Here is a 15,775-nt window from a genome sequence, read left to right on the forward strand (position 1 = left end):
ATACTAGGGCTATGCAGAGTTTGTACTTTGCTGTTGACTTAAGCCAGTGTTCTGTCAAATTCTCCAACCCATCAGAAACTCCAACTGCGGAACTTCTAGTTCCTTTAAACCAGCAGTAATTGGAGTTTTTGACGAATTGGTGGTTGGACACAACACCAGCAACCGAAAAGAGTCTGGTGCAGGATATTATGAGTGAAGATTCTTACTCCACTCCGATACTAGCCAACAAAATGGCCGCCTCCAAGGCGGTGACAACTTTGTCCTCATTAGCCGCTACGCTGTCAAAGCAGCTCAATCTTCCTGTACTGGACTCTATTCCATTGCCGATGTTGTGTCCAACCATCAGTTCTTCAAAATCTACAATAACTAAGGGTTTAAATAAACTGGAAGTGACGTGGTTGGAGTTTCTGATGGGTTGGAGAAATTGACATTACACCGGCTATGGATAGTTCGAATCTTGACCAGTTCAGCAGGAACCAGCTGAGATTCGGGCCATGTATGGGAAGTCTGAATGTACCCAATTGATCATCCTGCTGGATTTTAGGACACCGGGTGCATGGATTCCAATGAGGGGGGTTTTAAGCACCTGATTAGAGCCAGAGGCTCTAATAGGCTTCAAAATAGGGTCGGCTTGTGGCACATAGAATGCGAACGGAGCCCACCTAGGTGTGTTACAACAGCGAATATTTGCTGTTGTAACACTGATCCTCCTCCCAGCCAATCAGGAAGCGGATTTCGAGACCTATCACCCGATTGGTTAAAAAAGACAGGCGATCTTATTGGACGCCTAGGAGGAGGGGAGGAGATGCACGGCCGCTGAGATAGAGGAATGGAGGAGATGCCTGATGCCCACTGCCGCTGCCCACTGCCGCTGCTGATGCCCGATTCCGATGTCCCATCCCACTGCTGATGCCTGATCCCACTGCCAATGCCCAAACCCACTGCCAATGCCGATCCCGCAGCCGATGCGCGATCCCGCTGCTGATGCCTGCTGGCAGATACCCGCTACCTGCCACCTAGATAGGGTAAGACAGCGAGCACTGATTTTACATGTGATTATTGCTAGCAACTGCTATAACCCCTAGCAATAATCACTGTGTTTTTTTGGCGGGGATGGCTTCCCCCGGCCCCACCCCCTGCTGCCAGGAGAACACAATGACTTTGCATGAGGGATTTCCCAGTCAACGCTGTCTGTGTTAATGGAGGAATCGAGCAGTGGTTGCAGGAAAGATATTTGTTCTGTCTATGGATTTTTCTTTGGAATCATTACGTATCAGTTCTGTATGTATATGCAGTAATAATAATCCCCAGCATTGGTGTCTAGGGATGGGCCGAACATCCCCCGGTTCGCACCAGAACATTCGAACAGGCAAAAAATGTGTGCAAACATGCGAACCCTATTAAAGTCTATGGGACACGAACATGAAAAATCAAAAGGCTTATATGCAAGTTATTGCCATAAAAAGTGTATGGGGACCCGGATCCTGCCCCAGGGAACATGTATCATAGCAAAAAAAATTTGTAAAACTACAGTTTTTTCAGGAGCAGTGATTATATTAATGCTTAAAGTGAAACAATAAAAATTAAATATTCATTTAAATATTGTGCCTTGGGCGTCCCCTTAGTCTGCCTGTAAAGTGGCGCATCTGTGTGATGTGTTTTACAGTACAGCAGCAAAATTACATTTCTAAAGATGTGGGGCCCCCCAACATCCATACAAGACCCTTATCCGAGCATGCAGCCTGGCAGGCCAGGAAAGGGGGGGAGACGAATGAGCGCCCCCCCCCCCCCCCTCCTGAACCATACCAGGCCACATGCCCTCAACATGGGGATGGTTTAGGGTCCCCCCAAAGCACATTGTCCCTCTTTTAATGGGGACAAGAGCCTTGTCCCCACAACCCTGGCCAGGTGGTGGTGGGGGGCTTATCAGAATCTGGAAGATCTCCCCAGATCCCTCCCCCCTATGTGAATGGGTATGGGGTACATTGTATCCCTACCCATTTACCAAAAAAAAGTGTCAAAAAGTAAAAACCACAAAAAGTTTTTGACAATTCCTTTATTAATTCCTATTTTTGGGGTCCGTCGGGCAGCGTGATTGAAGATGAATGGACATCAGGTATGGTTCAGGAGGGGGCAGGAAGCTCGCTCGTTCCCCCCTTTCCTGGCCTGCCAGGCTGCTTGCTCAGATAAGGGTCTGGTATGGATGGCAATTTAAAAAAAAATGTTGTTCCCCTTAATATCTATGCCAGACCCAAAGGGCCTGGTATGGATTTGGGGGGGGGGGGGGGGCAAGTGTTTTTTTTTTGTTTTTTTGGCGTGGCGTTCCCCTTAAATTCTATACCAGACCCAAAGGACCTGGTATGGACTGGGGAGACGGGGACGACCTATGTCGTTTTTTTCTTAACTCTGTCATAGGGTTCCCCTTAACCACTTCAATACACTGTACTATATACTGTACACTGACTGCACTGTGTATATATATATATATATACACACACACACCACACTGCCTGAACTATATATATATATATATATATATATATATATATATATGTACTAGACTGCCTGCACTGTATATATAGTCTACACTGAATGCAGAGTATATATATATATATATATATATATATATATATATATATATATATATATATAGTCTACACTACACTGACTACACTGTGTATATATATATATATATATATATACCCCACTTTTAAGTACACAATGGGGTTTATTTACTAAAGCTGGAAAGTGCAAAATCAGTCTCACTTCTGCAAAGAAACCAATGAGCTTCCAGGTTTTATTACCAAAGCCTATTAGAACAAGCTGTGGTTAGAAGCTCATTGGTTTCTATGCAGAAGTGAGCCTGATTTTGCACTTTCCAGCTTTAGTAAATAAACCCCATTGTGTACTGAAAAGTGGGGTATGCCTGTATATACTAAACTGCTTGCATGCCGCTAACTAACCTGCCTCTAGCTAATATTCTCTCAATCTCCTCCACATTATTTTAACACTATATACGGCCGCCGTGTAAGCAGCCTTATATAGTGTGGGGCGTGGACTTAGCCCCCTGAGCCATAATTGGCCAAAGACATCCCTGCCTTTGGCCAAGTATGGCTTTCGCACCAGAGCGCGCTGTGATTGGCCAAAGCAGGCAGGTCAGGCGCATGCTTTGGCCAATCATCAGACGTCAATGCACTGCAATCTCGAAGTGCATTATGGGGCATCCCGCGATGCTCAAATTGCCACGAACGTCCCATATTGTTCGCTGTTCAGCGAATGGGCAAACACCCGATCTTATGCAATAATAATCCTCAACACTGGTGTCAGCAGATGCAATAATAACCCTCAACATTGGTGTTGGTGGATGCGGTAAGAACCCTCAACATTGGTGTAAGTAGTTGAAATAATAACCCCCAGCATAGGTGTCAGTGGACACAATAATAACCCCCAGGATAGGTGTCAGTGGACACAATAATAACCCCCAGCATAGGTGTCAGTGGACACAATAGATACTAAGGCTTTAGAGAGTTTGTACTCTGTTGTTAACTTAACAAACTCAGTAATAGTAAATAAGGTGAAGCTGTTTTCTTTGGCATACTCAATCATATGGTGGTAATAAAAAAAGTGTTTTATTTTTTTTTTAGTACATATTTGACGTGAACACAGCTTCACTATATAAGGGTGAACCTTTGCCTAGCTTAATGGACAGTCTCTATTGCTTTAGTAAATCAGTCATTTGCATTACAATTGAACTAAACAACAACAGGATGATATTTTGTTCACTAACACACCGAGGTTGATTTAGAGCCTGCTCACTTTGAAAGGAAAGTTGCATTTGCAAGATAATTGTCCCCAGAGCTTAGTAAATGTGATAAAATTTTCCTTTGCAAGGAATAACCAATCAAATGCAAGGAAAAAAAATCAGTATTTATGCTTCCACATGACTGGATAATGAAAAATTCCCTTGCAAAGTGCAAATTCCCTTGCAAAGTTAAAAAGTGAACAGTCTTATTTCTTTAAATAAATCAACCCTGCTATGTTTTTTTCCCATCAGATTCTGTTTTCAGCTCCTTTCACCCTCTTTCGCAGTGCAGTGCTGGGCTCCTGCAGCCTCTTCCACTCTGTCTGGACAGTGCTGATTGGCACATGCACCCTCCCAAAAAAAAAAACCCTCTCTAGCAATACACACCAAACTGAGCATGTGCAGAGTGCCTCTGTGGCTCTGTACTATCAGCAGATGGATTGAGGACAGTAAATGAAGAGGAGGATCAGCCACAACAGGATCAAACAGCGTTTTTACACAATGCGGAGGATTAACCCCTTAGGTTATTATTATTATACAGGATTTATATAGCGCCAACAGTTTACGTAGCGCTTTACAACCTGAGGGCAGACAGTACAAATACAATACACTTTAATACAGTAGGAATAAGAGGGCCCTGCTCCTTAGAGCTTACAATCTAAGAGGGAAGGTCAAGAAATACAAGAGGTAATAACTGTGGGTGATGTACTGTGAGGTTCCACAGTGAGTATAACAAGCATGCTTTGCTGCATATACAGACTAATTTTACTGTTGTGGGTTTAGTAACACTTAGGAGACAGTTGTCACTATAGCAGGAAGTACCTGAAAAAGTATGTTCATGGCAGGATCACTAGATATTATTTTAATGAAATCTGGAGATTTAAAAAAAAAATGGAAATAGTATTACAAAGATTGAACAGTAATACTTTTTGTCTGCAGAATTTTGTTCCTGATGCAGCAAAGTGCATCTATCACTAGCCTCACCTCCATCTGCATTCCACTTGCTGGTGCATGTATTGGGCAAGTGCTGGGATTCAGAGACAGGCGCTACAAAACAAAGCATCTTCCGAGATGGCCATGGACCAAGGGGGTTCCCTGTCTGAGCAGCTAGAGTTACGTGGCACCCAGGAAGATGGGACAAACTATTTCACATGCTTTATCCAATCAAATTCTGAAAAAAAATCTCCAAATTCTGCAGAAAAAAACAAACAAAAACAAAACCCTGATAGTTCTTTTTATTAAATTACAAGCCTATGTTAAAAGCTTATGGTGGCCATACACGCTTTGATAAATGATCAATTTTTTTTCCAATCAATCTCCTATAGAAATCAGTCAGTTGACAACCCATTTGATCAACATGACAGACATGGGGGAGTTGATTTTAATCAATATTTAAAGTGTTACTAAACCCACAGCAGTAAAATCAGTCTGTATATGCAGTAAAGCATGCTTGTTATACTTATTGTGGAACCTAAGGGGTTAATCATATGCGTTGTGTTAAAAAGGCTGTTTGATCCTGTATGCACAGATCCTCCTCTTCTGGCTCTGCCCCCAAAACATGTCCCGATATGACAGAGTTACTGGAGTCAGGCTGCACATGCTCAGTTTGGTGTGTATTGCTAGAATGTTTTTTTTTTTTTTCCTGAGAGAGTGCATGTCAGGGCCAATCAGCACTGTCCAGACAGAGGGTCAAGAGTCATGCATCCTGATAGGACAGCCATTGCAGTATGAACACTCCTCCTACAAGCTTTAATAAAGCCCTGATAGAAGTCACAAGACTGCTATATACTGCTGATGAGAAAAGGTATTTAGCAGTTTATATTTACTAAAATAACTGCATTTCCATGTTCTGTGGGAGACCGGATATAGTGAATGCAGAGCCCTGGATTTAGTATTGATCTCTGCTTACACCTGTAATCTCATAATTCGATTGATTGAAATATGATCATGAATTTAGTATCCCAGTGATGCTGTTTGATGCAAAACGATCAATAATATTACACCCTAGCCCAGTGATGGCAAACCATGATGCTCAATTGCACTGCAGAGTGTATGAGCATCTTGGGAAATGTCCTTCCAAAACATCTGGGGTGCCAAGGTTCGCCATCACTGCCCTAGCCAATCAACTCAGTTTAACTGAATCTCAGCAAAACTAAGTCAAAATTGATGGAAAGGGAAGTTATACCTGTTTGTTTATTTGAGGATTCGATCATCTTGATTAAATCCCACATTGATCAGCCAGTAAAATCAAAGTGTGTATGGCCACTATTAGATGAGATAGGGGTTGGGGTTGGGATGAGGTTATGACTCTGTGGTTTGGAAGGTGTATACAGTGGAATCTCCCACACTGACAATGATAATGCAGGGAAGCTGGGAGTGATGTGTGCGGTAAGGAAGTCATGTAGTCCAGGCAGAGGAGAAGGAGAGGCGGGTCTGGGAGAGGAAAGAAGGAAAACTGGAAGGAAGATCAGGAAGTTTTCTGTGATAGAGAGAGGGAGGAGGTGATGTCCAGGATCTCCTCCACACTCATCCGAACAGACAGAGCAATGACTGGATAGAAGGAACACACACAGATCACTGAGCTCCGATCACAGCAAGGATCACACATAGGACGATCTCCGTCCCCGGGACCCCCGATCTCCTTCCCAGCAGGAGGCCAGTGAAGAGTGACAGGTGACAGGGAGAGAGAGGGGCTGTCCTCTAACCTGGAGCTAGGAGGAGGAGACAAGTGTCAGGACAGTCCGCTCCTTATATCCCATCCATCACTATCTGTGATCACCTCCTCCGCTCCTACCGACCGTACATCCTGGTGAGTGTCCGGACATACCGACCCATGCATGCCCTGCCACCATCCCGATCATCTGTCACATCTACCTATGTATCGCTTTTATCTGTCTGTCTGTCCGATCTCATTCTGTCTGGGAGCGAATACCAATATTTCTATCAGCTGGGATTGTTTTCTATCGATATTCAGTCCATGTTATATCATTTAATAAACAGGCAATATTGGTATCGGTAAAATGCTTCTCTACTTCCTATTGTATGACGTTAATATTATATATGTGCTATCTATCTATCTATCTATCTATCTATCTATCTATCTATCTATCTATACATCTTTCTTTCTTCTATCGTCTGTCATCATTCATATATTTATCACTTTGCTCTTTGGGCCAACTCTATCTATTTAACTTCTGTATTTTCTTTCTTTCTTTCTTTCTTTCTTTCTTTCTTTCTTTCTTTCTTTCTTTCTTTCTTTCTTTCTTTCTTTCTTTCTTTCTTTCTTTCTTTCTTTCTTTCTTTCTTTCTTTCTTTCTTTCTTTCTTTCTTTCTTTCTTCTATCATATATTTATTACTTTGCCCTTTGGACTTATTCAGTATTTCTATCTATCTATATATCTATATTTCTATCCATCTATTTATTTTCTGTCTTTTATGCATTCCTCCCTCTTACTTCTAGACATTAGAGCCAGCACAAAAATTATAAAGAAATATTTCATGGTGTTATCTTTCTTTCTTTCTTTCTTTCTTTCTTTCTTTCTTTCTTTCTTTCTTTCTTTCTTTCTTTCTTTCTTTCTTTCTTTCTTTCTTTCTTTCTTTCTTTCTTTCTTTCTTTCTTTTCTCTATCATATATTTATCTCTTTGTCCTTTGGACTTATTCAATAGTTCTATCTATCTATCTATCTATCTATCTATCTATCTATCTATCTATCTATCTATCTATCTATCTATCTATCTATCTATCATCTATCTATCTATCTATCTATCCGTCATCTATCGTTTGTCTATCATATATTTTTCCTTTTGCTTTGGGTTAAATCATCAAACATAGAGAAACAAAAATGAGCACAAAACTGGAGTTGTTTCCTATAGCAGCCAATTAATGATCACCTTTTATCTTTTATTAATTAATTCTAATTATTTGCTATGAACATAAAAAAAACTAAAATGTTGTGCTCATTTTCAGTTTTAATTAATCAACTCGTTTACCTGTGCACTAGGGCATCTCTTTCTCGTTGCCCTGGGTTTACCTGCGATTAATTAATAAATTGCCTATTTATTTGTTTATTTAATCATTTATCGAACACATTTTATTTTCATTTGCTTACAATGCTATTTTATTGTACCAGTAACATAATTATCTTTGCAGCGATGTCCTGTCAAATAAGGGATTTATATCTTACATAAAGTAAAGGGTCTCGTGTTCTCAACCAAGATTGACACCACTTTCACCCAAAATTCACACGTTTTTCGATTTGAAAAGTGAATATCCTTTGGGTAAACATTGTTAAATAGACCCCCGAGTATATGTAATGATCTTCTGTATACATTGGAGACCCAGAACATGTTTTCATGTACATAAAATACCGATGTTCATAATATTGTAGAAAATTATAGGAATGTCAATTTATTAAATTACTATCCATGTACTGCAAAATTACACATTGCCTGCACGAGATTAACTAATTGATTACCAAGTATTGTTGTATAGATATTTGTATAAATGAAAGACACTGATAAATTCGATATTTTTATTTTGAAATAAATAAGCATTTTCAATATTTGTATCACTTTACATTACAGGTTTTTAAAGGCAGTCCACCCACATGACTTTGTTGTATTGGTATAATGACATTTTCATTGCTCTGTACAGGGAAGGTCTCCCATGGACTGCTGAGACTTTATTACATTTGTACAGGTCCCTGATGTGTTGTTTGTACTTTCAGTGTGTCACCATGCTTGATGGGCTGAAAATGGGGGATAATATCCAGAATGTCCATGAGAACTCCGCCAATCTGTCTTTATTCGGTGAGTGACGGCAGTGAGGGATGGGATTGGGTTTAGGATCGGGACTTATTCTACTATCGGCTGTAGATCGGCCAAGCTGTGTGTGTGTGTGTGTGTCTCTCTATGGCTCGAATCATTTGCTGTACACCACAATAATTATTCAGGTCACCTATTACGTTTTACGTTTAAAGCTTCTAATTGGGAAGTTTGACAGGATATACATCTGTCGATTATAATCCTTTATATGAATTTAAATCAGAGCTAATATAATAGAATATAGATTTATGAACAGGGTATAAAACGTTGGTACATTCAAAACTGGAGGTATATATATATATATATATATATATATATATATATATATATATATATATATATATATATATATATTTATATATAACCATTAACACAAAGGAGATGCAGATATATTAGATAAGTGAGTAGGCATAATGACACATACGATTACCTGATTTATTGAACTGGGTTCATGGAAAAAGAGAGAGAGAAAGAGAGAGAGAGAGAGAGAGAGAGAGAGAGAGAGAGAGAGAGAGAAGAGAGAGAAGAGAGAGAGAGAGAGATGTAAATGATTTTTATTGGACTTTACATTATTAATTGGAATGTTTTATGTCTATATTTATATCTTTTTTTTCTAGTTTACTAATACCAAGTTTCCTGAACTGAGCCTTGTGTACTAAACATGAAAAACATGAAGATATATGGATAGATAGACATAAGGAGGCAGAGAGGGGGATACAATAATAGTATCATTATTTGATTTTCAATTATTAGTGGCATGTATGTCTATATTCAGTGTTGTATATGTGATTTTATTTGCATATATATGTGTATTTTAGATCAGTGACACTAGATAGATATATATCTATATATCTCTATAGATAAATAGATATAAATCAATAGAGAGAGAGAGAGAGAGATAGAAATATATGTATAGAGATATCTCTATCTCGATAGATAGATAGATAGATAGATAGATAGATAGATAGATAGATAGATAGATAGATAGATATCTAAATATAGATATCTATCTAATTATATATAGCGATAGCTCTTTGCTAACACTAGATAGATAGATAGATAGATAGATAGATAGATAGTCAGTATCCCTCCACCCTCATCCACACACAGTAATGAAGTCGGGTTCAGGACTCACACCTCGGGCTCCACAGATTTAATAAAGAATATTAACCCTTTCTGGCCCTCATGCCTGCGGGTTACATCTATTATGTTTTTATATGAGATTTCTCAGCAGCTGAGAGACCCCCTCAGTAGAGGGAATCCGATTCATATATCTTCTTATCCAGGGACATACACCCTTTGCCAGTCCTCAGTGTGTTGTGTGTATGATGTGTGAATGATTATGTAAATGTAGATTAGCAGATATATGTAATAAATCCAGATATGGCCACAATACACCGATATACACACTGCATTATCTATATACTAAACTGTATAGGAGGCCCAACTTTATGCAGATTCCAAGACAGTCACTTTGACAGCTGGGGTCAGTGAGATTGGAACAATGACATTCGGGAGCCTCAGCAGAAATATGGAGGATGGATGGATGGGATAAATGAGATAATCAGATGAAATACACAGTTTACTCGAAGCAATCACTTATAAAACAATAAACGGCTGCAGTAAATAAATGCTGTGTAGTTCTAAAAAGAGATTGTATAGCCAATTCTCTTGGAATTTATCATAGACTTTACTGTACATTACGAACTATTCTAAATGAACAAAATTAGAAATAACATAAATGGAAAAAGAAGTAGATACAAACAAAAGGATAGTTTTGCAACATCACTCATGTCATATTGAATGATTTTGTATTTATTGTACAATGATGGAGGGGAGGTGTCTGTAGTCCAGCAGGGGAATTAAATGAAATAACGATCTTATAGAAGAAATAAGGGCTCACTTATCACACTTTTATATTGGATAATTTTTTCTACCAATAAAATCAAGTCTACAACATTAAAATATATACATCATAGCAATCCCGTTTTTACTAAATTATCACTAATAGGCTCAATATACTTATGTGTTTTTTAGTTAATTAGCAACACAGATTGTCGACAAATCTGATCAGTCATTGATCGAATAATTTATTTTGTTTAATATTGTAAAGGATCGAACACATGACTTTCTTTAATGACTTTTCTTTATTGAATTAGATTTTCTTTTGGAGGGTTGTGGAGGAATAAATCTCCCCGACTTTTATGTGCCTTGCTGGCTGGAGGCTTATAGAGCCAACATATACAGGACGGCAGTAGATATTGATCATATGCATCTGATGATGGTGATTTTGTATAGAAGGTGTATAGCAGTGGTGACTTATCAATTTGTCCTCTTTTATGACAGGACGAGCTCTGGATCAGAAGTGGGTGTGTGAGGGCTGTGATCGGGCGATCTGTGATCGCTTCCTCCTGAGGATCAGTGACAGTCTATGGCATGAACAGTGTGCTCAGTGCTGTGCCTGCAAAGAACCCCTGGAGAGCAGCTGCTTCTATCGAGACAAGAAACTCTACTGCAGGGCTGACTACGAAAAGTAAGTCCCTACAAACCAGATAAGGCTCCTATAACAATGTTGTATCAATGTCAGCTCTTGTTTTTTTGGAATAGCGACTTGATCTGTGCAACAAGGCATCTGGGCAGTGTGTGACCTTATGATGACATATAATAATATGGCACTCACTGCCTAATAAAAAGCTGGAGATGCTACGCACAGCAGCCAGTTAAGACTTCTGTGTACACCTGCTTTGTACCTGGTACCAGAAACATGACAGATTCAATCTGATTGGTTGCTAGGAGACACACCTTTCCTGCTGTTTTTATACTTAAGAAACAATAGGTTCAGCTAACACACCAGATCCCTATTTTCAAAAGAAGTGACAGTTATTGTCAGCTAAGCCTATTTAACATTGCATTTACACCGCTGAAATAAAAATTATTATCTTTGTGTTAAAGCTTTGTGAAGTGAGCCCATATACAGACATGCATGGTGTTACATGTTTATGGTCATTTGGCTTTGTTTTTTGTATTCAGTTACTTTTTTGACAATACCAGATCAATTCACCCTAAAAACACTGTGATGCATAATATAAGCAGTGTTTTAGATTATTGGTTTCTTTTTTTTCCAGTTGAATTTACTATTGTACTGTGTAGGCTGACCTGTAAAAAATAATGATTCCATGAATAACTTAGATTAATGTAGAATATCTTTTTATAATCAAGTCTTGAATAATTTTGAGTCATTCCTACCTGTGCTGTATTCGTTGTGCAGTTTGATCCCATAGTATGCAAGGATAAAATATTTTTGAATCTCCTTATTGATGGCAAATTGATATTTATATATATATATATCTAGATCGATATCTAGATATCGATCTAGATATAGATATAGATATAAATATCTATATTTATATATCTATATCTATATAGATAGATATCTATCTCTCTCTCTCTCTCTCTCTCTCTCTCTCTCTCTCTCTCTCTCTCTCTCTCTCTCTCTCTATATATATATATATATATATAAATATATATTTTTAGCATGATGTAAAACCAATTATGGTTTATATGAATTGATATAGATATATAGATATATAGATATATCTATATATATCTAATATATCTATATATATATAGATATATATAGATATATATATCTATAGATATATATATAGATATATATATCTATATCTACATATATATAGATATAGATATATATACCATTATATTGCTGCAATAACAGTATGGATACTTCTATTGTACATTGTAGATGTGCAGCTGCGAGAACATTTTAGGGTGTATTTCCCCAATCTAACATCAGATAAGATCACTATTTGTTTCTTTTTACACCAGAAGGGATTAGAGTGTGTACAAGTACAATATTGTTGCTGGAAGGTCACCAAGTTTCCTCTTCTTGCTGCAGTCAGTCATTTCAGTTATTAGGCTACCTGGAACTGCAAGAGCTAGTCATGGGTGACTTTTGACTCAAAATATTTAGAGGCTTTTTAGATAAGTTTTAGCTTTCTACTAAAATGTTAAAAGACCTTGATTTAGAGGCATTCATTTACTAAAGGATACTGTCCATTTGAAAAAGTAAATGAAAACTATAAATGGAAAAGGTAATGCTGAGTACAGTAAATATCATGTAGCTCTGCTCACGTTAATCTGTCAAATTTGTTTTAAGAAAAATATTATTTTTCTTAATGGGGGACTCAAGTTAACACAGGTTGGGTTTTATTTACTACCATTCACTTTGCAAATTGAACATACATTTAAATGAGCAACCTCTACTCCTTTAGTTAATGAACCCTAATGTGTACTTCATCATTGACATATGTCATTATGATACTTACATTGCTGAGAAATGTATAATACATAAGTGTGATCTTTGCTCCCTGGGCCCTGTATTAGTTGTGGTGTTTTTGAAATGTTAGTGTGGCCTATAGATCAAAGAATGGCAGATACTGATACAATTGGAGATTTCTCAGCGAGGTAGGTATATAATGACAGAATAGCATTGAAACAATATGTTACATATCAAGCAATAACACAATATTGAGTGTCTGGAAAAAAGATGTACTCAGTTGATGGAACTGCAGAACAATTGGTAGCAGAAATTGTATGTTCTTTGTGCCTTTTATTGAAATTCCCCCCCAAAAAAAGTTGCATCGAAAAGATATACCTGGCTTAACCTAGAGTGAATTTGAATTACCTGTAACATTGTTTTATCTTCTAATTTGTGAATTGCTGCATGTTCAAGTTCTTGTTGCTGGTTCCATATTAAAATGATACTAAACACACACTATTTAATTTACATTAAAAACACAGAAATAAACATACATATCAAAACATACAACATACAAACATACATTTAATTGATATTATCCCTTCTTTGTCTGTATGTGGATGATGGTACTGTAATTATTTTTTTAAAAATTACATTATCCCTTCTATTTCTGTATGCGGATGATGGCACTGTAAATATATATATATATATATATATATATATATATATATATATATATATATATATATATATAAAAATCTAAGTATCTTTTTCCTAATCTAGATACAACTGTCACATGACCCAGCTCTTTTCAAGCCTGTCTGCAGGGAAACATAAGCAGGAGGAGCTTCTAGTCCTCTGCTGCTGATCACATGTTCAACCCCCCCCCCCCCACAGTCTTTGTAATAGAGAGTAAAAATTAATAATTAATATCAATAAACTGTTTTAAATTGCTATACAAGTTTATATTTGAAATTAAATCTTTATTATTGTTTGCCAATAACATGGTGTGGGTGGATTTCTGCTAGTCACAGTCTGTGTCACACCCCTCCAGCCTGTGTCTTAGAATAAGAGGGAAGTGAAGTCTCCATCAATCTACATGTAATATCCTGCCCCCATTGTGTTTAGCTGGTTAGTGGGCATGGAGGAGGAGGGAGGGAGTTGGCTCTAAGTGAGTATGAACAGCAAGTACGAGATACAGCATTTATTGACAGATTTTTATGATGTGGGTTTAGTGACACTTTAACTTCAAAGGTACTCATCATCAAAACTGAAAATCAAACCTTTAGCTGCATGCAGATAGCAAAATCTATGCTAATAGCACTTCAACTGTTCATGCGTTCAGTGCTGTTCTGCACTTGTCCATCTTTGTGGGTAATATCTAACACATCTGCTCATGATACAGCAGAAGCATTTTTAAACACACCCGGTGCAGGCTACAGAGATTTAAGACATAAGAATTGGAAAGTCACCAATCAGATTCAAATGTGCTCTGGAAGCTTAAATGTGACTGGTGATAGCTGCAGAGAAAGAGGAAGCTAAGCAGCACCTGATTTAGAAAATGCACTTCCAATGTGGGGTGCTCTTTGGATTCTGTCTTCAGTGGATTGCAGAAAAAAATGATTATAAGAAACATTTTTATTTTACCAAATTACTGGATAACATCTATAGCCCATATTTTTTCAGTTCAGGAATTGAAGAAGTGGCTTGGACAAGCTACGAAATATCTTCAACAATACAGAACAAGTGAAATTGAATGTGACCAACTCCTGCTAGAAATACCATGAGCTGGATAAATGAAAACCTTAAGAGGCAGCTCCCTGTTTTGTTTCATGTTTTGCCTGGAATCACTTTTTCTTTCCAATGATTTTTATTGCAAAGTTTTACATGTTATACAAAAGCATAAACATTGTCAAATAAATCTCAAAGAGCTGAAGCATCCTCTTATACCATTATAGGCCATAGAGTGGTGACCAAAGAACAGCTAAATCAAGAAAAACTTGGCCTAACCTTCAGGCTCTACCTAATGAAGCAACCATATGTCTAATGCCCCGTACAAACGGTCGGATTTTCCGATGGAAAATGTCCGATCGGAGCGTGTTGTCGGAAATTCCGACCGTGTGTGGGCTCCATCGGACATTTTCCATCGGATTTTCCGACACACAAAGTTGGAGAGCAGGAGATAAAATTTTCCGACAACAAAATCCGTTGTCGGAAATTCCGATCGTGTGTACACAAATCCGACGGACAAAGTGCCACGCATGCTCAGAATAAATAAAGAGATGAAAGCTATTGGCCACTGCCCCGTTTATAGTCCCGACATACGTGTTTTACGTCACCGCGCTTAGAACGATCGGATTTTCCGACAACTTTGTGTGACCGTGTGTATGCAAGACAAGTTTGAGCCAACATCCGTCAGAAAAAATCCTAGGATTTTGTTGTCGGAATGTCCGAACAAAGTCCGACCGTGTGTACGGGGCATAAGGCTATGAGCCGAGGAGTATCAGCAACTGGTTACTCCATAGAGAGGTAGGGGTGCATCATTGTCAGGAAGTAACCCTAATGCCTCATAACACGGAACCTTACTCATGAGGAAGTATGAGGGTTAGGGAGGCTTTCTTTCAGTAACCTGAAAGAAAGAAAGTGAAAGAGAAAGGCAGGATTAGTCCCCTTGGCCCGGGCCTCAATCCTCAGGGTGATCCAGCAGCTAGGGGGCTTGGAGGTACGCAATCCAGGGGTTCCAATTGTTTTTCAAACTTATCTTGTTTATCTTTTCGGATACTGGTCAGCTTTTCATTTACTATAATCCAGGATTTTTTATATTTCACCATCGTGACATTGATCATGGGCGATTTTCATGCTTGTGCTAT

General features: G+C 38.2%; 1 protein-coding gene across 1 annotated transcript in view; it reads left to right on the plus strand.

The window, feature by feature from the left end:
• The first annotated feature begins 5,674 nt into the window (after positions 1-5,674).
• LMX1A (LIM homeobox transcription factor 1 alpha) overlaps positions 5,675-15,775 on the plus strand; it is a 170,387-nt gene continuing 160,286 nt past the window's right edge. The window contains exons 1-3 of the mRNA XM_073591464.1: positions 5,675-6,611; positions 8,530-8,611; positions 10,973-11,159. Coding sequence (XP_073447565.1) covers positions 8,539-8,611; positions 10,973-11,159 — 260 coding nt within the window. The 5' untranslated portion in view covers positions 5,675-6,611; positions 8,530-8,538. The remainder of the gene's footprint in view (positions 6,612-8,529; positions 8,612-10,972; positions 11,160-15,775) is intronic.

The sequence above is a fragment of the Aquarana catesbeiana genome, linkage group LG07 (genome assembly GCF_042186555.1).
Source record: "Aquarana catesbeiana isolate 2022-GZ linkage group LG07, ASM4218655v1, whole genome shotgun sequence".
NCBI classification, from domain to species: Eukaryota; Metazoa; Chordata; class Amphibia; order Anura; family Ranidae; genus Aquarana; species Aquarana catesbeiana.